The following is a 23,357-nucleotide window of genomic DNA, read 5'->3' on the forward strand; positions in this document are numbered from 1 at the left end:
ACTTCTTATTAGGAGGATGGACGGACGTTGAAGCCTCTGCCACGTCCTGTTGTGTAGCAGATGCCACCACCATGGCATCTACAGCCACGCCTTTAGTCAGGAACTCCTTCTCGGGTGGGGCAGACAAAAATTTGTTAGGACGAGAAGGGACTGGTTCCACGGTATTTGGATGTTCCCACGCCCTCCGACAAACTAAATCCAGGAGCTCGTCGAAGGGCGGAGACACCCAGGAGGCGGAGGGCTGAGCCCCAAAGGCCTTGAGAAGCACTGACTCATCAGCAGAGGGGGGTTTGGATATCCAGCCGCCTCGTTGTTTGAGGATCTCCAAGATGTCTGCAAATGAGACATCATCCGAGGACGACTTCAGGGACCCCTCCGCATCATCAAGATCAGTGTCCGATGTAATAGACTCGGGGGAGTCCACGTGCTTCCTCTTGCACGATCTCTTCCTTGGGGGCTCCTCTGAAGACAACTCCGAAGAACCCTCAGGAGGAGGGGTTCCGCTGCCTAAGGACAGGGGAACTGCCAAAGACCCAGTCTCCACGCCCAGGGAAGGTGCCGGTAAAGCCGGAGAGATGGCCGAAGAAGACTTGGCCAAGGCACTCCTCATAGCTCTGAAAGCCGGACCCCCAGAATCCTGGGAGTGTCCGGTCCCCGGAGCCATGACAGCAGACGGAAGTCCCGCAGCCGAAGCACCGAGAGGGAGGCTCGGAACCGACAGCATAGGTCCCGAAACATCACCCCCAGGTCCAGCCGAAGAAGTCCGTGTACCAAACTCGGACCCGAAGGCCAGGGTTGGAGTAAGGGTCGGAGCCGACCCTAAGACCTCTACCGGCTCCGACAGCACCTGCTCCGACGGAGCCGAAGCGGTCGGAGGAGGAATGGCAATGACATGGGCATGGGCTGTCTGCTCCGAAGCCAACTGGGTTGGAGCCGAAACAAATTTTTGAAAGACTGGGGACTGGAACAGTCTTTGGAGCACCCTGTCTATGTCCGAATCTGACATCCTCGATGACCTAGAGGATACTGAACGGGTTCGAGATGGCCTCTCCAACGGCCCCAATGGGCTAGGGGACCGGCTCCGAGGCAACTCGATGACTATCGGCGCCGAAGGAATACCCAAACTAGTTTCCCTCGGTGCCGAGGAGGGCTTCGGCGCCGAGGAGGAAGTGTCTGAGCGGACAACCTTCATGGGCTCCGAAACCAGTGGAGCCGATGAAGATGACCCGCCTCTCGATGCCCCAGCAATCGGCTCCGAAGCCAGAGGAGTCGAGACTGGTGGCATCGAGGCAGACCGTTCCGACCTCGGCTCCGAAGTCCTTGGAGCCGAAGGAGAGGCCTGCCTATGTCTTTTGGCGGTCGGATCCGACGGACTGGTCGGAGCCGACGCTCTTTTCTTTTTAGCAGGAGAAGGAGAGGATGCTAAAGCTTCTTCAAAGGAGGGTTTTATAATGCCTTTCAATATGAGCTTATTTTTCCTCTCTTGGAGGACCCTTGAGGAAAAAGCGTGACACACGCTGCAGGACTCCTGCAAATGTTTTGCACCCAAACAATAAACACAGAGAGAGTGGTCATCTGTGATAGACATTTTAAAGTTGCACTTGGTGCACTTTTTAAAGCCTGAAGGCCTAGGTACTTGAGACATTCCGGTGAATTAAAGCCCAAAACACAGTACAAACACTATAATTAGAAAGAAATTCTCTCTTCTTTGTCCTTCTTTACAAGAAAGAAAACTATCAACAGTATAAAGGATCCGAAATCCCTAAACAAAACAGAAGTCACCTATAATCAAAAAGACCGGGAAAGGCCTTTCCACACAAGAGGTACTCCTAGTCAACACTCACAACACAAGAATTTACCAAGTAAATTTCACCAAACTCACTCTAAACACAAGAATAGCTGTTAAAACAGCTTTTGTTGAAGAAAAAAAGAAATTCCTGACAGAAAAACTAGTGAAATTAATCACTACTTAGCTCAGCCAGCTCGAGACCACGTCTTCACTTGTTAGCGGCAAACGAGATCTGGGGGACTGGTAGTGGTGCATCCTGGGATATAGTAAGCTCAGCCAATAAGAGACTTCGCTCTTTGGCATAAGCGTGCCGAGTCGGAGCCGAGGGATCGGCTCCGAACCCATCAGTCAGAATGTAGGCGAGATAGGATCACATAACATCCAGTCATTTGTTTATCCAACCTAAGGTCCAGTCCCAGTGAGACTGGATAAGAGGGAGTCTACTGTATTGTTGCTTCCCCCTCTGCCTCTGGGGGAAAAATCTCCCTGTGATTTCTGAAAAGGACCTTGAGACTTTTTGAACCACAATTTTCTACCACCACACTAGTTCCTGGAAAATGGTGTTTGTGGGGTAGAAAATCAGATTCCAATGGCAGACAAGGTCTTTCCTTTCTTCTCACTATGGGAGAGTGCCTCACTAACAGTGAGGCCAAACAATGATAATCCAACAAAAGGAGCATTAACAAAGGACACCTTGAAAGGTTCCGTAAAGTCACAGAGCTGCAACTAGGTATGATGCCTTACAGCAATGCCTGAACTGGCCACCCTTGAGGTACCTTCTACTGCATGAGAAATGAGCCTCATGGATGTGTTAGAAATAGACTGTAGGGTGACCAATCTGGAAGAAAGAGTTTTCTTCTCATTTGCAGACATTGACCCTGAGGCAGAACTAGACAGTCCCTTAATTCCCTCTGCTGTCTGGTAAAGTGCACCAGGTTATTCAACGATCACAGTGAAAAAGTAAATGAAGCATACACCTGCTTGCCAAATCTGTCCACAATCCTAGACTCCCTATTAGGGGGAAGGACAGAAGAGCTCTATTCAGTCAACTCCTTTTTAGTGGTTGCTGCAAAAAACATGGTATATACTGGAGAACCCTTGGTCCAGTGTTACCTATCAGACAAGGCACTAAGGTTCTTATCAGCTCTCTTTGTAATGGGCTCTAGAGTGTCTGGATCCTTCCATGCCCTGAGGGAGACAAGGTCGATAAGTTCATTTACAGGGGGTGGACACCCAAGATGTAGACAAGTCAGAACCAAAGGCCTCCAAAAGCACAGACCCTTCTGAGGAAGGGCTTTGGATAGACTATCTCTCTGGTGCAGGAATTCAAGGATGTCTCCAAAGGAGATATCCAGTGTAGATCTTGTGAACCCTTCCCCTTCATCAAAGTCCATGTCTTGTGTCAGTGATTCCTGAGGGGAATCCAAGTGCCTCCTCTTGCACAATGTCTTTTGAGGTACCTCCTCAGTAGTATGCTCTAGGGAGATGTCGGAAGAGATGGGGCAGCTCTTAAGGTCTGGATACCCCTGAGGTGGCTGATGAGCATCCTCAGTCACAAAACTCTGACTATGAGTGAGATCTGAAGGAAGAAGAGTTGAGGTATTTCTCGGCTGGAAAAAACCCTCTCCACCACTTCAAATGCAGAAGGACCTGGAGAAGCCAAAAGCAATCTCTCCTGAACAGAGGTTCTAGGAGCAGACAACTCCAACGCCTTGTCGATCTCCTGCACTGAAAGGCGAGTCAGAACCAAGCTGTCATGTGCCAAGGCTTCGAGGGAAAGCGATGATTCAGAGCTGAAGACATTGCCTCAGACCAGACACTTTGGCTCTGAGATCTATCATGCTCTAAGGTCAGAGCCAATTGGATCAGAGATGTTGTCAGAGCTGAGTGGGAAGGGCCATCAGATCTGATGTGTCAAGTATGGATACCTCTGGATCCGAGGACTCCAAAGTGGGAGGTCAGATAGGAGAAATCAAAGGCACAAAGGTCGAGTGGCTCAAGGATCCAGTTGGGGATGGAGCAGGCAAAACTCCCATCAGTATCTGCATCCTGTGGAATCTCATCACCCTGTTTACCTCTGCTATGGAAAGGCTCTGGGGAAGATCTGACAGAGGACAATGCAGAGGGAGGTTCTCAATGACTTCTTTGGGATTGCTTGGAGGAAGGGAGACCTCATAGGTGGGAGATACAACCTTCAGGGAGGGACTTGGAGTTCAGTGCCAAGGAGGTGACAAAGTTTGTGTTGGATCCAACAGCTTGAGAGTCTTAGTTGGTGGTTCAGAAGTAGCCCTTTTAGGAGGAGACCATGCAGGGTAGAGTTTCCTGTGCTCCCTGGGCTCCTTGTGCTTTCTTGCAGGGGTTTGAGCCCCTGATTCTCAACATGGCTTAGCAAAAGAAGACTGAGGAAGAAGACCCTTAAGGATAAGTTTGCTTCAGCATTCCACCAAAGCATGAGAATTGAAACCCAAATAAATATCACAGGATAAATCCAAATGACTTGGCCCCGGAGAGTAAACACACTCCCTGTGGGCATCAGATGAAGACTCTTGTGACTACAAGAAGTGCATTTTTTGAACCCAACAGGCTTGTCAGGTTTATCAGCCATAGTTTGGTTTTAACTACACTGCACAACAGAACAAAGAAGTTTAAGAGAAAAAAGGTTTTGGGGAAGAAAAAGTACAGTTTTGTACCTATCATAAATGTAGATGTTCGAGTGTACATCCTGCTGCAGTCATCACACTTGGGTTATCCTGTCATCAGGCGGTCCCGCAGTCGGCCGGAATTCCAAAGTCTTGGTCCGGCGTCGGTTGCTGTCACTTCTTCCCTGACGTCAGTGCGCCAGGGGTATATATAATGCATCCAACGCCATTTTCTTCAGTTTTTCTTGCCCCAGATGTCAAGTGTCCCCAAAAAGGTGGTCAGTAATCAGTACCAAATTAAGTAATTTTTGCACAAACACAAAATCCCTCCAGCTATAAGCAAATACATCAGGAAGGTATTGTAGAGATTTAGCCAGTTAGATCAGAGGGGATGGAGGGAGGGTAACCTGGACTGCAGCAGGGTGTACACTCGAACATCTACATTTATGGTAGGTACAAAACTGTACTATGTTCATCGTGTTACCCTGCTGCAGTCATCACACTTGGGTAGAATCCCAAAGCTAAGGATGGGTGGAGGAGTTATAGAGGGTTAGAGGAGGCTAGAAGGCCCTGCAGAACTGCAGTGGCAAAGCCAGCTCTAGTCTTAGAGTACAGAGGTAAGTGATAGTGTTTGGTAAAGGTGTGTACTGAACTCCAAGTTGCAGTTTCCAAAATCTCCTTGGTTGGAACCCCCCCTGAGGAAGGCTGTAGATGTAGCTGTTGCCCTGGTAGAGTGGGGCCTAATGGTAGCAGGAACTGGTTTTCCATGATGGGTATAGCAAAAACGAATGCAATGTCCTATCCATTTGGAAATGGTTTGTTTTGATATAGCCTTCCCTTGTGAAGCTGTAGCATAGGATACAAAGAGCTGGTCAGATTTTCTGAAAGCCTTTGTTTTATCCAAGTAGTAACGAAGTTGCCTGTGAATGTCCAAGGAATGCAGGAGTCTTTCTCCTTTGTTCTGTGGATTTGGGAAGAAGGTGGGTAAGTGGATGGTTTGATTTAAAGCCACACTGGAAACCACCTTAGGCATGAAGGAAGGATTAGTTCGTAGAGAAACTCTGTCTTGATGGAAAATGAGGAAAGGTTCCACTGCCATTAGTGCCTGCAGCTCTGAGACTCTTCTAGCTGAAGTTATTGGTAGCAGCAGGGCAGTCTTCCATGATAGAAACTGTAGATCTGCAGAGAAAGCTGGTTCAAAGGGAGGTAGCGTAAGTTTTTCCAGAACAAAATTGAGGTCCCATGTTGGTGTGGGTGCTCTCCTGGGGGGGCCTAATGTTTTTTGCCCCTTTGAGAAACTGCCTTAGAAGTGGATGCGAAAATAAGGGTGGATCCGTGTTGTAGTTGGCTGAAATAGCTGATGCATGGATTCTAATGGAAGAAAAAGAAAGTCCTTTGTGCAACATCTCAGTTAAATACTGTAGAATCTGAGGCATGTGAGGCTGAAGTGTGTTTTGGCCTTTAGCTTGGTTCCAGGTGCAAAACCTTTTCCATTTATCCGAATAGGCCTGCCTGGTGCTGGGCCTCCTAGCTTCCAGAATAACATCCATAACTGCTTGGGAAAGAGGAGCTGGCTGGATGCTTAGGTGATTCGCCATGCAGCCAGATTTAAGGTTTTGAGCTGGCTGTGAAGAATCTGATTGTTCTGCTGTGTGAGCAAATGGGCAATTTGTGGAAAAGTCCAAGGTGGGCCCTGGGCCATATTCCTCAATAGTGGGTACCAGTGCTGGCGTGGCCAGTCTGGGGCTATGAGAATCAGTTGTGGTCTCTCCTTTCTGATTTTCAGAAGCACCTTTGTGAGGAGAGGCAATGGAGGGAAGGCATATACTGTAAAGTTTTTCCAACTGAATGAGTGCGCGTCCACTTTCCAAGCTTGATGGTGCAGTGTCCTTGTACAAAATTTTGTTAGTTGATAGTTTTGAGGACTAGCAAACAGGTCCATGTCTGGAAGGCCCCATTTTTGAGTTATCATTGCAAATACTTGTGGATCCAGTTTCCACTTGTGGAGATCCATGATGTATCTGCTGAGGTCATCTGCCAATGTGTTCTTTTTTCCTGGCAGGAATTGAGCTTGTAACTGAACTTGGTAAGCCAGAGCTGTGTTCCACAAGGTCATTGCTTGCCTGCATAGAGGGTAGGAGTGTGTACCCCCTTGTTTGTTTATGTACCACATTACTGTGGTGTTGTCCGTCCTTATTGTAAGCTGTCCTGGATGTAATAGATTCTTGAAGGCTGTCAGAGCATTCTGTACAGCTAGCATCTCTTTTTGATTGATGTGCAGATTCCTTTGATCTGCAGTCCATATGCCTTGAACGCACTGTCCTGCCACGTGTGCCCCCCAGGCATAGTCCGATGCATTTGTTGTCATAGTTTGCCTGGCTGGGGGCAAGGTGAAAGGCTGACCCTTGTTGAGGTGACATGCCTGTGACCACCATAGAAACTCCTGTTGTAGGCAGGGAATAAGAGATATTATTGTGTCCAAGCTGTGGCTGTGTTGAGACCATATACTTTTTAGGTACCACCGTAATTTCCTCATATGCAGCTTTGCAAATGGTATTAGTAGTATGCAAGATGCCATGAAGCCCAAGGCCTGCAGAATTTTTCTTGCAGGTAGTTGGATCTTTGTTGCCATTGTTTTGAAATATTGAGTCAGCTGTAGTTGTTTGTCTGGCATCAGGTAAGCCTTCTGGGCCGTTGTATTCAAGCTGGCACCCAGGAATGTCATATTTTGTGAGGGTACTAGTTTTGATTTTTTTTCGTTTACTGTGTACCCCAGGCAACTTAGAAGATGTTTTACAAAAGCCAGATGTTGTAAGAGGATGTCCTTGCTTTCTGCTTGGAGGCAGTTATCCAGGTATGGGTATATTTGAATTACTCTTTGTCTGCGGTATGCAATTACTGGTGCCAGGCATTTTGTGATGACCCTGGGCACAGTAGATAAGCCAAAGGGCAGTGCAGAGAATTGGTAATGGGTTGAACCTGCAATGAAGCAGAGGTATCTTCTGCAACTTTGTCTGATAGGGACATGCAGGTATGCCTCCTTGAGGTCCAACATTACTAGCCATGCTTTCTTGCCCAACATGGGAAGAAGCTGCTGTAGTGTTAGCATCTTGAATTTGGGTACTTGTAAGAAGGTGTTTAGAATTGAAAGGTCCAGAATTCGTCTCCAGGCATTGTCCTTTCTGGGAACTAGAAAGAGTCTTGAGTAAAATCCTTGGCCTTGCTCTCGAGTAGGTACCAGTTGAATGGCTCTCATGTCCATGAGAGCTGTAATTTGTTTTTGTGCCTCTGCCCATTGATTTTGTGGCAGGTTTGGCATTCCTCTTTTCATTGGCAAGGTGTGAAAATGGAATCTGTATCCTTGTGAAATTATGTCTAGGACTCATTTGTCCTTTGTGGCAATGTGCCAGTTGTCTGAAAAAAGTGCGAGTTTTCCTCCCAAGGGGGCTGTCAAGAGAGTGTTGTTTGGCCAGATGAGGTGCAAGTCATTGAGTTTGCCTTCTGGTAGTCTGGGAACTGTCTTCTCCTCCCTTCTGTGTTGCAGTGCCCCATTGTCGAGGTTTGTACTGGCCTTGTGGTTGTCCTCTGCCTCTTGGACGTCTGTATTTACCCCTCTGTGGGTCTGTCAGTAGCTGGAAAGGACCAATTTTTTGTTGGCCAATTTCTGCTGAAGCGAGGGGGCTGTACCTATAGAAAATCTTTGACTGTCTGCATAGATTTTGCCTTATCCTCCATTTTCTTTAAGACTTCTTTTGCTTTAACTCCAAAAAGAACATCCTGTTGTAAGGGAGCATCTAGAAGCTTTGCTTTAACATGATCAGGCAGAGTATGTTCCTTTAACCAAGCATGCCTACGTATAACAGACCCAGTGACAGCTGCTCTGCAGGAAGCCTCCAAAGAATCAAACCCACATTGTAAAGTATGTTTGCCCACCTGTTCAGCTGCATGCAAGAGATCCTGCATTTCTTTCAATTCAGACTGCTGAGGGAATGTGCTCATTTTTTGTTTTAACTGAGACATTAGAAATTGCTGATATTTTAGCATGTGGAATTGGCAATTTAGTGCCCTCATAGCTAGAGTGGCTGAGGTGTAAACTTTTTTCCCCCCACCTGTCTAGTGCTCTGGAGTCCCTTTCAGAGGGTACAGGATTTTTTTGCCATAGAAGCCTTAGCCCCTTTGGGACCCTGGGAGATGGTCTCTGGATCAGCAGCAGGGCTTTTATAAAGGAATTTGTGGGAATCAGGCACTCTATAGTATCTGTCAGGTTTGGCTGGAGCAGGAGGCAAAGAATCTGGGTTCAAACTGGATTCTAAGTAAACATCATCCACAATGTCTAAAACTGGGGGGATGGCAAGTGGTCTGTGCTGGGGGAGTAAAAGAAACTCTCTGAGCCTTTTCTTTGAGTCAGAGTAGCCCTGACCTTCCCAGTGAAAATGTTCCCTCATTGTGTGTAAAGTTTCCCCAAAGGAGTAGTCTTCAGGAGGAGAAGCTGAGGGAATAGAATCCTCAGCATCAGAATCTTCATAAGGGGAGAAGGAGTAATCTTGGTCCTCAGAGGAGCCTGAGGAAATAGACACTTGTTCAGAGGAGGCATAATCTTCCTCTTGTCTAGGCCTTTTGTCGGGTGGGGGTTGTGAACCCCTGATTAAAGAGATCAAATCTTCAGCCATTTTGAGCATCTGTTTCTTAGGCATGGGGCCTTGAACTGGAGACTGAAGTGCAGTCTTTTTAGGTATAATAGGAGTCTTAGTTTAGGATACGTTTTTATGGTGAGCGTCGTTGGTCTGAAGACGCCTTCAGAAACCGAAGGTGTTTCTGCACTACCGACACCTTTATCAGCTAAAGCAGACAAACGGAAACCAGTAAAATGCACAAAAGCAGTCCGGACAAGCACCGTAAAGCCCAAAAAAATGTTAAAGTCCTTATTGTGAAGGCTGTTTGCAATACAAGCTGTAACACTGAAATTGAAATCCACTTGCACGTATAAAGCCACACTGAAGTCGGAAAAAACTTAAACCTTAACGCACTTTATTGTTAAAAATAGAAGTTATGTTCTTACCATAACGTTCCATGTTAGTTGTCTTCTTCTCGCCTTCTTCTTGCTGGATGGGTTCGGAGCCGACCTCGGCTCCGACTCGGCCACTCTAAAAGCTCGAGAGTTGGTTCCACCGGCTCGAGGCTCCCCTTATATCCCACAATGCTAGGCGTGAGTTACCTCAGATCTCGTTTGTAAGCTAGGCCCAGCTTATAATAATAATAATAGAATAACTAGAAACAAAGTCCACCTCTATAAACAAGGGAGAAGAGAAGGGTGACCTACATCCTGATCCAGGAAAATATGCACAGCAGCATATACCTAAAGTAAAGAGGTGGTAGAAAGAGAGGTCACAATCAAACTCCTCTAGGTCTGTCCAGGCCAGGGGGAAGGAGGGTGGGACGCAAGAAGAAGGCGAGAAGAAGACAACTAACATGGAACGTTATGGTAAGAACATAACTTCTATATGTTAAGTTGTCTATCTCGCCTTCATTCTTGCTGGATGGGACCGCGTCCCTAGCACCTTGTCCCGGGTGGCCTAACGGAACAGACTCTTGAGAATAGTGGAACCAAAGTTAGCTCTATGCCTAGAAGCTAAATCCAACTTATAATGAGAAATGAAAGTGTGAGGAGTAGCCCAAGTAGCCGCTGCACAAATGGTGTCAATAGGCAGTCTGTCTTGGAAGGCTATAGAAGTAGCCAAAGCTCTGGTGGAATGGGCTTTAGGTTTGTTAGGCAGCTTTTGGTGTCTAATTTCATAAACTAGGGAAATCAGAGATGTTAGCCATCTAGATAATGATACCTTTGAAACTGAAAGTCCCTTTCTGCCTTCTGCATAAGAGACAAACAGCTGGTCAGATTTTCTGAATTGTTTGGTTCTATCCAAATAGTACCTTAACTGACGATGAACATCTAGCCAATGCAATTTTTGTTCAGACCTGTTAGAATATTCTGGAAAAAACACAGGGAGGTCAATGCTTTGATTCAGGTTAGACGCCGAGGCTATCTTAGGTAAAAAGGACGGGTTGGTTCGTAAAGATACCCTGTCCTTATGGAACAACAGATAAGGAGGTCGACAGCTGAGTGCATGAAGTTCTGAAACTCTTCTAGCTGAAGTAATAGCTACCAGAAAGAGTGTCTTCCATGATAGCAATTTTAAAGAACAGGAGGCTGCAGGTTCGAAAGGGGAAAGAATCAAAGAACTAAGAACTAAATTTAGGTCCCAAGGAGGAGGAGGATTTCTTATAGGAGGTCTGAGTAGAAAAACTCCCTTCAAAAAGGCTTTGCAAAGCTTGTGGGACATTATGGCAGACTCTGAAATGCCCACATGAAAGTTAGAAATAGCTGCCAATTGAACTTTAAGAGTAGAAGGAGATGAACCTGCATGGAAGAGTTCAGCTAGAAAATCGAGGACCATTTGGATGGAAGCAGTGAAAGGATCTATGTCCCTTCCTTGAGCCCAATAGGCGAAACGTTTCCACTTACTCAAATAAATCTTTCGAGTGGAAGATTTATGGGAAGCTATCAAAATATCTCGAACAGAGTGAGATATTTGAGGAAGCCTGGCTAAGGTTGGAATAGGAGGAACCAAGCAGTGAGGTTCAGAAAGGGAAGGGAGCGATGAAACTGACCCGACTGATGGATTAAAAGATCTGGAACTAGGTCCAGATGCCAAGGTCGCTCCAACAGAAAGTGATGTAGAAAGGGGAACCAAACTTGTCGAGGCCAGTAAGGAGCAATGAGGATCAACGAGGCCTTCTGAGCGATAGCATTCTGTATCACTTGAGAGATTAGTGGGAAGGGAGGAAATGCATACAGAAGTCCCCGGGGCCAAACTTGGACTAGAGCGTCGCTGCTGGGCTGGCCTGGTAAAGGGAATAGGGTGAAATAATCTCTGCACTTGCTGTTTTGGGGAGTAGCAAAAAGGTCGCAGCAAGGCTGACCCCACTTGAGAAAAATTTCTCTCACAACAGAGTCTTTCAGAGACCACTCGTGAGGCATGAGGATAGCTCTGCTCAACTTGTCCGCAATTTGATTGGACTTCCCGGGGATGTGCGTTGCTATCAGAAACCGCTGAGAAGAAATCGCCCATTGCCACAGTCTGAGTGCTTCTCGACACAGGGGGTAGGACCTGGTTCCGCCTTGTTTGTTGATATACCACACTACAGACATATTGTCCATCTGGATTGCTATCGTTCCCAAGGGAAGAGAGTCTTGAAGGGCTTGCAACGCTAAAAGCACTGCTCTCATCTCTAGAACATTTATGTGCAAGTGGCATTCGTCTGGTTGCCATGTGCCCTGGACAGTTCTGCCCTGATAATGCCCCCCCCACCCGATCAGGGAGGCATCCGTTGTCAAAGTAGCAACCGGAGGGGAAGGAACAAAAGGTCTTCCCAATAAGAGCTGAGGGGAAGACATCCACCACAGAAGATGATTTCTGCATGCTTGCGTGATCATAATGGTGTGGGACATTGGAAGTTGCTGGTATGACCATTGCGTGAAGAGCATCCATTGAAGGATTCTCATGTGGAACCTGGCTAATGGAAGCAGAGGTATGGCAGCCGCCATAATCCCCAACACTTTCAGAACTAACCTGGCTTTGATTCTGTTGCTGCTGAAGAGGAGCGAGACCAGTTTGTGTATGTCTGCTATTCTCTGATGTGTTAGTCTCGCGGACATATTGACTGTGTCTAGATTTGCGCCTATGAAGGTAATAGTACGACAAGGCGACAAAACAGACTTTTCGCAATTTATTGAAATGCCTAACTTTTGACAAATGCGAAAGGTGTAGTCCCTGGCCATTAGAAGAAGATGCTTGGTGGGAGCTGTGAGGAGCCAGTCGTCCAAATATGGAAACACCTGGAATCCTTGACGTCTCAGGTGAGAAGCTACCACTGCCATGCATTTGGTAAACACCGGGGCAGTGGTGAGACCAAAGGGCAGGGCCCTGAATTGAAAATGACTGGTTCCCAGCCTGAAGCAGAGGAATCTTCTGGAGCGTCTGTTTATTTTTATGTGATAGTACGCATCCTGAAGATCTATAGAGCACATCCAGCTTTTCTTTCCCAATAGGGGGAGGATGGACTGCAGCGTGACCATCCGAAATCTTGTTTTCTTGACTGACTTGTTCAAGATACTGAGATCCAAAATTGGTCTCCAGTCCCCTGTTTTCTTTGGAACTAAAAAGAACCTGGAGTAGATTCCGGATCCTAGTTGGTCTGCTGGAACTGGTTGAATTGCTCTTTTTACAAGCAGCTTTGAAATTTCTAAAGCTGCAAGATCCCTTTGAGCGGGTGGAACATCTGGAAGGGATTTTTTTGATTGCCTTGGGATGCGAACGAAAGGAATGGAATAGCCTTCGGAAATGATGGACTGTACCCACTTGTCTTGAGTCAGGGATAGCCAGGCTTCTGGGTACAGTGACAATCTTCCCCCGACTGCCTCCGAAGGTGGGCAGTCGGGCAACACCTCAGGGATGCTGAAAGGGCTTATCAGAGAAAGTTTCTCGTTTGCCCTGGTTCTGCGGACCCCCCCTGCCTCTAGGGAGACGTCTACCATTGTTGTTCCCCCCTCTGCCTCTGGTGGGGAACCGACTCTGTGCGTCAGGCGAAGTCCCTTGAGATTGTTTGCGAAACCACATTTTCCCACTTTTCTGGCCTTTGGGGTAAGGCCTAGAAGGAGTAGAAAAACGGACTCTGACGGCAGAAAGAGTCTTGCCATCCGTCTCGCACCTAGTCAAGGTTTCTTTCACTTGAGGACCAAAAAGAGATGATCCATCAAACGGGGAATTAGTGAATGACATTTTAAAGGGGTCCGCAAAATTGCATAGCCGCATCCAGGCATGCCTGCGTAAGGCCACACCTGTCCCTGCGGCCCTGCTCGCTCCATCAGCCGCATAAGAAAGGAGGTGCATGGAGGAGTTAGCTATGGAGTTCAGCGTAGCCAGCTGAGTGTTCATCTTGTCTTGAAAACCCGCAGTCGTAGGATCCTTCAACATATCACTCGCTTCTTTGATCAAGTCTCTTTGAAGACGAGTAAAATGGCATAGGTAGTTCAGCGAACGCATAGCAAAGGTCGCTGATGAGAACATCCGCTTCCCGTACCTGTCCATAGACCTAGATTCTTTGTTAGGGGGATGAACAGGCACTGAAGGATCAGCTAGTTCCTTCTTGGTGGCAGCAGCTACCACCATAGCATCCACAGAAACACCTTTTGTGAGAAATTGTTTGTCAGTTGGTGCTGTTATAAATTTGGAAGGTCTCCTGGGGGTAGGGTCCACTGAATCAGGAGCCGTCCAGGCCTTCTTTGCAACCACCTGCATGAGGGGATCAAAGGGGGGGACACCCAGGAGGTGGAAGGGCGAGAGCCAAACGCCTCAAGATACACAGATTCATCCTCCGAAGGGTTAAGGGCTGGCCAATTTCCCCTCTGTTTCAGGATCTCTAGAATGTCGGCGAAAGAGACATCTTCAGACGGGGAACGTGGGCAACCCTCGGAATCCTCTAAATCTGTGTCAGAGGTGACAGACTCAGGTGAGTCTATGTGCTTCCTCTTACACTTTCTCTTCCTAGGGGGCTCCCCTGCCAATTCAGGGGAAGCCTCGGAAGAGGATGAGATCCCCACAGGGGATTCTTGAAAAGCTGGCTCTCTGCGGTCTGGGATGAGGGAGTGAGTCGACATAACCAAAGGCACCGAAGAGGGAGGGGCGGTCGGAGCCGACTGTGGAGTCGAACAAGGTTCCAACACACTCCGCATGACCTCGAACGTACCTCTGTCTGGCAGAGCCAGAGGTCCCCGCTCCGAGAAGCTGAGAACCTCCCTCGGCACCGACAGAGATGGCTCCGAGGCCGATGTCGGAGCCGAGCTCACCAGCCAAGCACCGAGAGGGAGAGGGGGGTCGGACAAGGGTCCGATGCCACTCACCCCCTCGGAGCCGACGAGGGAAGCCCGGCACCGAGATTCTTCAAAAGAAGAAATCGGAGCCGACGACGGAGCCGAAGACAATTGTATCGGCTCCGACGCTACCACAGTCTCGGTCCCGAGACGCCCCGGCTCCGAGCTCAAAGGAGTCAGAGGAGGAATATTTATAGGAACAAGTTGAGGCATCGACTGATGAGTCGGACTCTGGAGCATTTGGGCCAGTGCCTCGGACTTTAAAAGTCGACTCACTACCCTCTGGAGGTCATGATCTGAGAGCCTCGATGACCTGGAGGAGTGAGATCTGTTGCGCCGTTCAGACAGCAGGGGAGACGCTGGAGCCGAATGAACGGAGCCAAGGGACGGTGACCTCGATCTCTTTCTAGATGTCGGCTCCGATGGTCTGATCGGAGCCGACCCAGGAATCTCTAATGCCTCGGCTCCAGCCGGAGCCAAGGGAACCACAGATACTGCAGTCAAAGACTCATCGGCTCCAGCCGAAGCCGATGAAGCAGTAGGCTTCGAAGCCTTAGGCCTCGACTCTGAAGCTGGAGCCGAGGTCTTGGAAGCCTTAGAAGGTTTCCCCGATGTCACAGAAAGGGAACCTTCAGGCTTAATCAAACCCCTTAAAATGAGCTTGTTTTTTCTCTCCTGCAGGACTCTAGGGCTGAAGCCATGGCATACAGCACAAGAGTCCTGCAGGTGTAAAGGTCCCAGGCAATACACACAAGAAGTGTGACCGTCTGTCAGAGACATTTTCTGACAGCACGAGTCACACTTCTTGAAGCCTGAGACCTTTGTATCCTTGGACATACTCAAGGAACCGAAGTGTAATCACACACAGAAAACACACACAGATTACACTGATAGGGGTCTAAAAGGAATTATTTAACTAAAGGGTAAGTTAAGTTAAAATTCCTAAGTTCTAATCAAACACATACACACCCTAAGGAAGGGAAGGAAGGGCCCGAAGGCCTAGGGAAAGAACTTATAAGTTCTTTAGAAAAAAAGGGGCTGGATAAAAAGTAGAAGGGATAAGTATCCACTACACTAAGGGGAAAGAGAAATACACTAAGCTAGCTTGAGTCTAAAGAATTTAAACTAGTCTAACTTTCACTAACCTGGAGCCGGTAGAAAATACACCTCGATCGCTGTAGCGGCAAACGAGATCTGAGGTAACTCACGCCTAGCATTGTGGGATACAAGGGGAGCCTCGAGCCGGTGGAACCAACTCTCGAGCTTTTAGAGTGGCCGAGTCGGAGCCGATGCCGGCTCCGAACCCATCCAGCAAGAATGAAGGCGAGATAGACAACTTAACATCAAGCGTTTTCGCTGTGGTTAAAACTACAGCTTCATCAGAGGCAAAAGTAAAATGCAGAGTCAGAGTCAAGTTTTTATGCAACACACCCACGCCTTAATTAGTAATGCAATCACAATGAAGGCGTGTTAGCAGCATTTCTTGCAAAAGTAAATTCAGGGAATGAAAGCTCTGTTTAGGAGCATTCTCAAAAGTATGTAGTTTCATACTTTTAAAACAGTTGGAAACCACAAAACATTGATGCATCAGCAGTTTGTTACATTCATACACCAAGCAAATGTGCATTAAAAGCATGAAAGTGTGTAAGAAATATATACACAATAAAAGCAGTCTAAAAACAATGCATAACAGTTCTGCATATAAAAAATGTTTATAGAAAAGTGTTTGTAAAAAAGTATCTAGTGAAATCACTACCTGCAACTGCAGTTGGAAGCCTTGCTAAGTATAAATCTTAACAGTGGTGGAAAGTATATGTTTCTACAAATTACTATTAAAGTAAAATAAAATGAAGTGAAAAGTGAAGTAAGACAAAGGTAAAGGAGTTATCTTTATCAGCAGTGTCGTCGGTAGGGGCTAAACAAAATGGCTGCGTCAGCCTAGTACTTTCCGACAAGAGCTCCGAAGCCTTCTCGGGTTCCAGATCTGCAGTAGTCAGGGGCTGCGTCGGAGCCTCACTGAAGACTGGTGAACCGGAGACCGGACCAGCCGAGGCCTCGGAGTCTGGCTTGGGTCTAGGCTGCCTGTCCTTATCCTTGCATTTTTTTGTGCACGCCGGTAGTCGGTTGCTCCGACGGCATAGTGTAGTTAAATTTTCTACTGAAGTAGTGTCGTGCGAAGTCAAAGCGTCTTTTAATAGCACGCTTATTAAACCTAGCACAAAAACGACAACCAGTGACGTCATGGTCTGGGCCTAGGCAAGGTATGCAGTAAGAATGAAAATCCTTAGGAGGTATTTGCTTCCCACAAGAAATACAATTGTTAACTTTTTCTGACATCGGTCTGAGGCAAGAAAACTTTCCCCAATGGGGTACTTAGCTTTATTGAAGACTTCGGATCTGAAATTCAACTTCAAAAATCTCAGGAGTCAGCCGACCGGCATTTGTGAACTGCTTCCGCTTCGGGCGGCAAGAAACACTGAAGAAAATGGCGTTGGATGCATTATATATACCCCTGGTACACTGACATCAGGGAAGAAGCGACAGCAACCGACGCTGGACCAAGACTTTGGAATTCCGGCCGACTGCGGGACCGCCTGATGACAGGATAACCCAAGTGTGATGACTGCAGCAGGGTAACATGATGAACATCAGAAAAACTACCAAAGAGGTTTGTAGAAGGGTAAGGAAGGTAAAAGGCTACAAATAGGAGGTAGAAGATAATAAAGTTTGACTTATATCACTCACGACCCAAAAGGAGCTCTGAGAGAGAAAATCCCAGCTTGCTAGAAGCGAGGCAAACAAGATCCGAGGAAACTGGAGGATAGCGGCATTATGGGTAAGGGAGGAGCTAGAGAGTCAGATCCTAAGCTATAAAAAAGCAGCAGAGTTAGATACAAGGTTCAGATCTGAGCCCACAGGTTGAGGAATGAATGAAAATGACATCAGATCTGAGGTTATGTATTATCACTAATGACTGGTCCACACATGTCGGGGACACAAACTTTGCTCTGAAAAATCAAATCTGTAATTCCCTGACAAAAAAAGACTGACCATGTTAAGCAGTTTCTTTACTGACAAACAGGTACTTTTCAAGTTCATGACTCTGAGAAGACCCTGATCCATGCAAGAGAAAAGTTTACACTGTAGCCCTTCCACCTTTTGACTCTTAAATCCAGCAATGTGACATGAATCTGAGACATGTAATTCTCTAAGGAATAGGATAATCCAATCAAGAACATGTCCTCAGTCAGTACTATGTGCAACATTCAGACAGCACAAGCAACCTGCAGGAAAGGGCATCCAAAAAAGTTTATATTAACATGAACTGAAGCTGGGAGCTTGCTTTTCTTCTTTGTGTTACTTGTAAAGAAAACCATGAAACTAAATATATGAGCTGAACTTGTAATGCAAATTTCAGACTCTATCCTTAGTATGAAAGGCATGGAGAAGCAATCACATTGATCAGCTGCCAAGGACTGTCATGGATTAAAGTTCCAAAATAGAACTCCCTGAGTTCTGACTTCTTATTGACATCTGGTAAAAATACCAGGGCACAGAATCATTATATCATTACTCAAATAAATCTAATATTACAAGTATAAAGGAGATTAGTAACTTACTGCTCATGTCATCATGTGAAAAGCGAAAATGGATTTTAATTCAGTATGTAAAAACACAAAAATCAATAATTAAATTACATAGTGGCAAAAAGCATCTTTTATATCATACAAGGAATGTAAATTAGAGCTTGAAAGTGCAGAATGAACATGTTCAACACTGATTTATTGCAACACCTTTTCATATACAAGTGAAAAACCTAGATAAATCAAATTTGCAGTGTAGGTGAGATGAGTGCACAGAATTCTAGTGGGCCAATTAATTTTTCCAAATACTCATCCATGCATCCTTCCAGGAAGAAATGATATTCACAAGAATAGCAGCCTGAAATGCATTCTAGTCAAAGCTATCTCATCAGCTTGTACATTAAACCAGTATAAAAAGAACATAGTAAGGTGACATACTGAAACAATACCTGACTGATATATACCATCCAAACTGATACATTTCAGACACTATGTAACTGTTCTCATGCAGATAACTCATTTTAAGAAACTGTTTAACAATGATCAATTCAAAACTGTTTAAAAATAATTTTATTGCACATAATTTAACAGTAGACCAATGCTTGGCTTTAAAATACACTGGACATAATTTGTAATGAACTTCACTACTTAAGGTACTTAATTTAATAAGACTTGTTTACTTCCAAAAATGTTAATATCACTTCATCATACCAACTTAAAAGAATATCATTAAACTGATGTACATCAACAAAGGACCAGAAAGAAATTCAAGCTAAAAGGGAATGTATGCAGCTGTCTACTTGTGAAGATTGTGCTAGAGAGGTGGACTTTACATGCTGACCATAAAGGTGAGCCAAGAAAGGTGACATGCTTTGAAAAGGGTATTCCTTGGTGTCACACAACAAATGCAGACAACTGAACTAATGGGATTCATAGCAGGACAAAGGCAAAATATTAAAAAATACAAGGAAGCTCAACATTTTTTAGTTTCACCTAAATGCTAATACAACGTACTGAATAAGCTGGAAAGAAGCAAACAAACAAGAAATGTACAGGGCATGAATAATAGCTAAAGAAGCAAACAGGCTTGGGAGGAAAATGTACAGACAGGCACAGAGAAACACTGACCAACAAGAAATGTCAAGATACATCACACAATGTAAACTGAGAAATGGATTAAATATATAACAAAGATTTAACCTGACCAGAACATAAAATAGATATTGCCTTACTGAATTAGTTTATCTATGAGAGAGCTTTCCTTGATGGGTCTTTGGTTGGGTACATTTTCTCAAACAATCGTGTTTTAACCATTTTTCTACAAAATCACATTTGTGCAAAGGAGACACTACAAGTGTGAACATTAAATGGGAAGAGACCTTGACGAATATTCTTACTTTGAGAAATGGGCCAAGAAGAGGTCTAGAAGATATCGAGCATGATGCATTAGGGAGAGTGGCATGGGTATACCCTGTTACAAATGTCAAATGTGACTGGGTGACAACTTAACCCATAGGACTGCAGACAACTGAAAATGTTTGTAATCCTGATTTGTGTAATTGGCTATAAAGCACCACAAGCTATTTAAAGATGTGCTTGTAAAATACATTCACTCATAGTACAGAGTAACAAGGAAACCTGAGTGAAACCCTGGCTGAAAACTGGGCAAATATAAAAATAAATTTTTTTAATGGATCTCATTATTTTTCTTTCAAGTTCATACTTTAAAATGTGCAATAGAGAATACAAATATTGTTTTGGAATTACTGAAACCACCCCGAATCTCCAAGCCTTTTTAGTCTACAAAGTAGGAATCTTCATTTCCAGCGATGGCGAATTAAGGATGATGCATCATTTACTTCATTACTGTTTCTTCTACAACACTGTTCTGGAAGCAACAGCAGAACAATCAAAATGAGGAGGGCAGTTCCACAGATCGACATCAATACATAGGATATTATCCAAAAAACAGGCTCCGAAAAAGATGATGTGGCAATGCAATTGCTGGCTACATCTGCTGCTGAGAAGGGGCCAGCGATTTCTGATGCATGTGAAGCAGATGCATCTAAAAGAAGAAATGTAAATCAGTTAGTTACAGTATGAAAGACATTATCCAGCATGTATTAAACTTCTTAAGACAACTTCTAAAATGAGGCAGTTATAGGGAACAGCACATCCAAAAGACATCACACATCATATCTGGCCTCAACGGTCAATCCTATCTAGCCACCTCAGTGAATAAACTACAAAACCCTATTACCCCACTCTAGAATCTTATCCACCCTGGGTGGGAAGAGGGATGAAGTACTTTGAGTGCTTCAGCGTTTGTTTCCATTTTGGACACCAGTGCACAATGCCATCTCTGGGGCATGTGAGTTCTGGTCTTTACTTGTCAATGCATCTGTAATGGCACCCCAACTCAAAGGGTGGGCGTGCTGGAAATGGCCCCTCTAACCTCTACCTTGGGCACCTAAAAATGGCATTTTCTGTCCCTCCATAAAAGTGATTTTTTTTCTATCTGCAAGCCCATTCCGAACCAGATCACCTGTGGTACAGCAACAGGTACTTGTGCTGCATCACCAGGCAACCATAACAAATGTCTCTCACCTGAGCTATTAGTAAAGTGGCTTAAAGTATCAAAATCGTAATCCAAGAAAGGATTGTGCCCTCAACATCTGTATTGGAAAACATCCTTCCAGTTCAAGAATGGAAAGAAAGTATTTGGGTTTAATGGATCTCCAACACCATTCCAATCCTGACTAGCACAAGCCAGTAATCCAATATTTTTCAGGATGAAAAATATGGTGCCACTCCCTTCTGGGTTCATTATAAATTACTGAATAGGGATCATCCTCACTCTATTGCATTTGAATGAGGTGATGTACCTCCTAGTGGGAATCACCATTCAAGTTCATAATTTTGATGCATAAAGAATAACTTGTGGGGCTAACGTGTATATTACATCTATTAGAGACTCTATAGTATTTAGATAAAAGACAAAATACTGCATGGTTCTCAACTTAATGCAGTAAATACAAAAGGAATTTTTCAAAATACACAATCTTTATGGAAACAAGTATCAGTAAATGAACAAGTCACCAGCCTCCAAAACCAATAAATGATAATATGGGAGTGCAGTAAAAGTAAAATCGACAAGGAGTATCCATTCTGTAATAATAAAACAGTTTATTGAAGAATCAAAAATACCTTTTCCATGTGTGGGAAATTCCACCCCCCCCCCACAGATTACATAGGTCTTCTATTTCTGCTGTACTTTTCATTAAATGAGCAAAAAGTGACTGGTACATTTTCTGTCACCTGTGACATAACTGCATTTATGCCAGTGTCTTACCTCACTCAAAGTACAGCAGTAGAATTTTTTGCTACACAGGAAAATATATTTTACTTTCTGACAAGTGACACCACATCAAATTTGTGATACAGAGATCAAACACAAAGAGGGGTTTGCTTTTACAGTTATCAACCCTACTTTATAATTCTATAATTTTCTAAACTTTTACAAGTGTACAGGGTTGTAGTCTATAAACTCATGAACTGAATGTTATAAAATAATGTTTTAACCGGCTCTGCCTAGGTCATGGCTGAAAACTGTCTGTGGATCAGCACACTTACCTAGTTAACAGATAAAGAAAGTGAATCTTTTTTTTTGTTTGTTTAATTTCACCTATGCCCTCTGTCAGAATATTCTTCTATACTTGAACTTTACAGGTACCCCATTGTCTAATTAGAAGTATTTTTAGAATAGAGACTTATAAATGTCACCGCTCAGTAGCTGTAACTCAGAAATCATTTCCAAAATGAGATGAGCTTAAGCATCACCTTGTTAAAAAACTAATCATTTTATTTAGTTATTAATTGCTATAACTGGTCCTTCCTACTCCTTACAGGAAATACCATTATCACAGCTACTCTGCAAGCACCGAGTAGCTCCATGCTCTCTGGAAGGAACAGTATCCATAGTATGAATCGATTCAAGTCCCCCCCCCCCCCCACCATCATGATCTGTTTTTGGCATCTCCAAATAATCCTGCAATACAATTTTCTGTGTCTGTATCACAGCTCAAATACTCATCTTCTGGGTATCACAGTAGGCTATTCCCTACTACTGCCTGCAGGTCTGGGAACTAGGAAAATAGAAAAATAATAAAATAATTAATTAAAAAATATAGTCTCCATTTCCTTTCACACTTCCTTAATCACTTTATAAAACTGAAAACAAGTATCTTTGGTGACATCAAGCTTTGTGTCTGCGTGCATGTTTTAAGTGTAATGCATGTGCACTTGTGTACTTCATGAATTTAGCAGGAACTCGTATTTAATGTCACACAAGATGAAAACCTTGGGCACCCTTATCATGCCAGTTTTGAAAAAGTAAGAGCTGACTACCCCGTAAACTGAATGACAATAGCAAACCATTTGAAATGTCTGCTGAAGTGGCACTGCATCAGTCATCATGACAGCTTTGTTGCTGTCCCTTAACACAAAGTAGTAAACCTAGAGTAGGAGTGATATGGAACAGGTTCAAAAGTGTCCACTTTCAAGTGTCTGCTACTATCATCACCTAGATACAAAATCATGCAGACATATTAAAAATCAATATTTTGTGTGTGCGCATATGTACAATCCAACACACCGTCCTAGTAAGAGTGGACACCCTTGTTTTGTCAACTTCTGACAGCTCATAGTATATATATGCAAGTAGCCACTATAGACATCTCAGATGCCATCTGATTCAGAAGTTTTTTCTGGTGTGACAGATAACACCTTCTGTGCCATTTATCTGCAACTTTTTTCCTCAATTTATAAAACCTAGAACCATCAGTTACATGTTTGCTAGCTTACTTTTACAACACCAGATTATCCTGGTTCTAGTATCTTTGATAGAATCTCTTCTAAATGCAAAGCTATTATCTTATTTTAAGTCAAACTTACAGTTAACTAACCATATTATTTATTTCTTCCCTCTGGATAAGAGCACTAACCCAGACTGTGGCATTTATCCTTTGAATACAGAACTATTGCATTTCTTTGCTGCCCCATCCTTAATCTCACCTATTCTTATTTTGGAGCAATACATGGGACAGAAGCTCATGCCCATTGGACTATTCTCCTCTAATCCCATTTGTCTCTATTTCCTCTGGTAATGTTATATTGTCCAGTGAAGGTCTCTACCCAATGTTTTCTAGCAACTCCTATGTCACAACCACTCTATTCTATGCAGCACTGTTTAGAGAGGTTTACCACTTCAGTTCTTCAGTTATGTCCCTATGATCCTCCAAAATCCTCTCTGCCTCTTTTAGTTAGCAAATCATGTCGTCTTTCTTCATTTTGATTTCCATTCTAAACATGCGATAGTATTCTCCCGTTGCACACTCAGGAATTCTTTTTTTTTTTCT

At 44.5% G+C, this 23,357-nt stretch overlaps 1 protein-coding gene across 2 annotated transcripts in view; it reads right to left on the reverse strand.

The window, feature by feature from the left end:
• Nucleotides 1–18,495: 18,495 nt before the first annotated feature.
• BACE2 (beta-secretase 2) overlaps nt 18,496–23,357 on the reverse strand; it is a 1,024,906-nt gene continuing 1,020,044 nt past the window's right edge. The window contains exon 9 of one of the 2 annotated variants that reach the window (XM_044071568.1): nt 18,496–20,005. In XM_044071568.1, the coding sequence (XP_043927503.1) occupies nt 19,758–20,005 (248 nt within the window). In that variant the 3' untranslated portion in view covers nt 18,496–19,757. The remainder of the gene's footprint in view (nt 20,006–23,357) is intronic. The other variant, XM_044071569.1, reaches the window with a different exon arrangement.

Source organism: Protopterus annectens, chromosome 5.part0 (genome assembly GCF_019279795.1).
Source record: "Protopterus annectens isolate FY-2018-M chromosome 5.part0, PAN1.0, whole genome shotgun sequence".
NCBI classification, from domain to species: Eukaryota; Metazoa; Chordata; order Ceratodontiformes; family Protopteridae; genus Protopterus; species Protopterus annectens.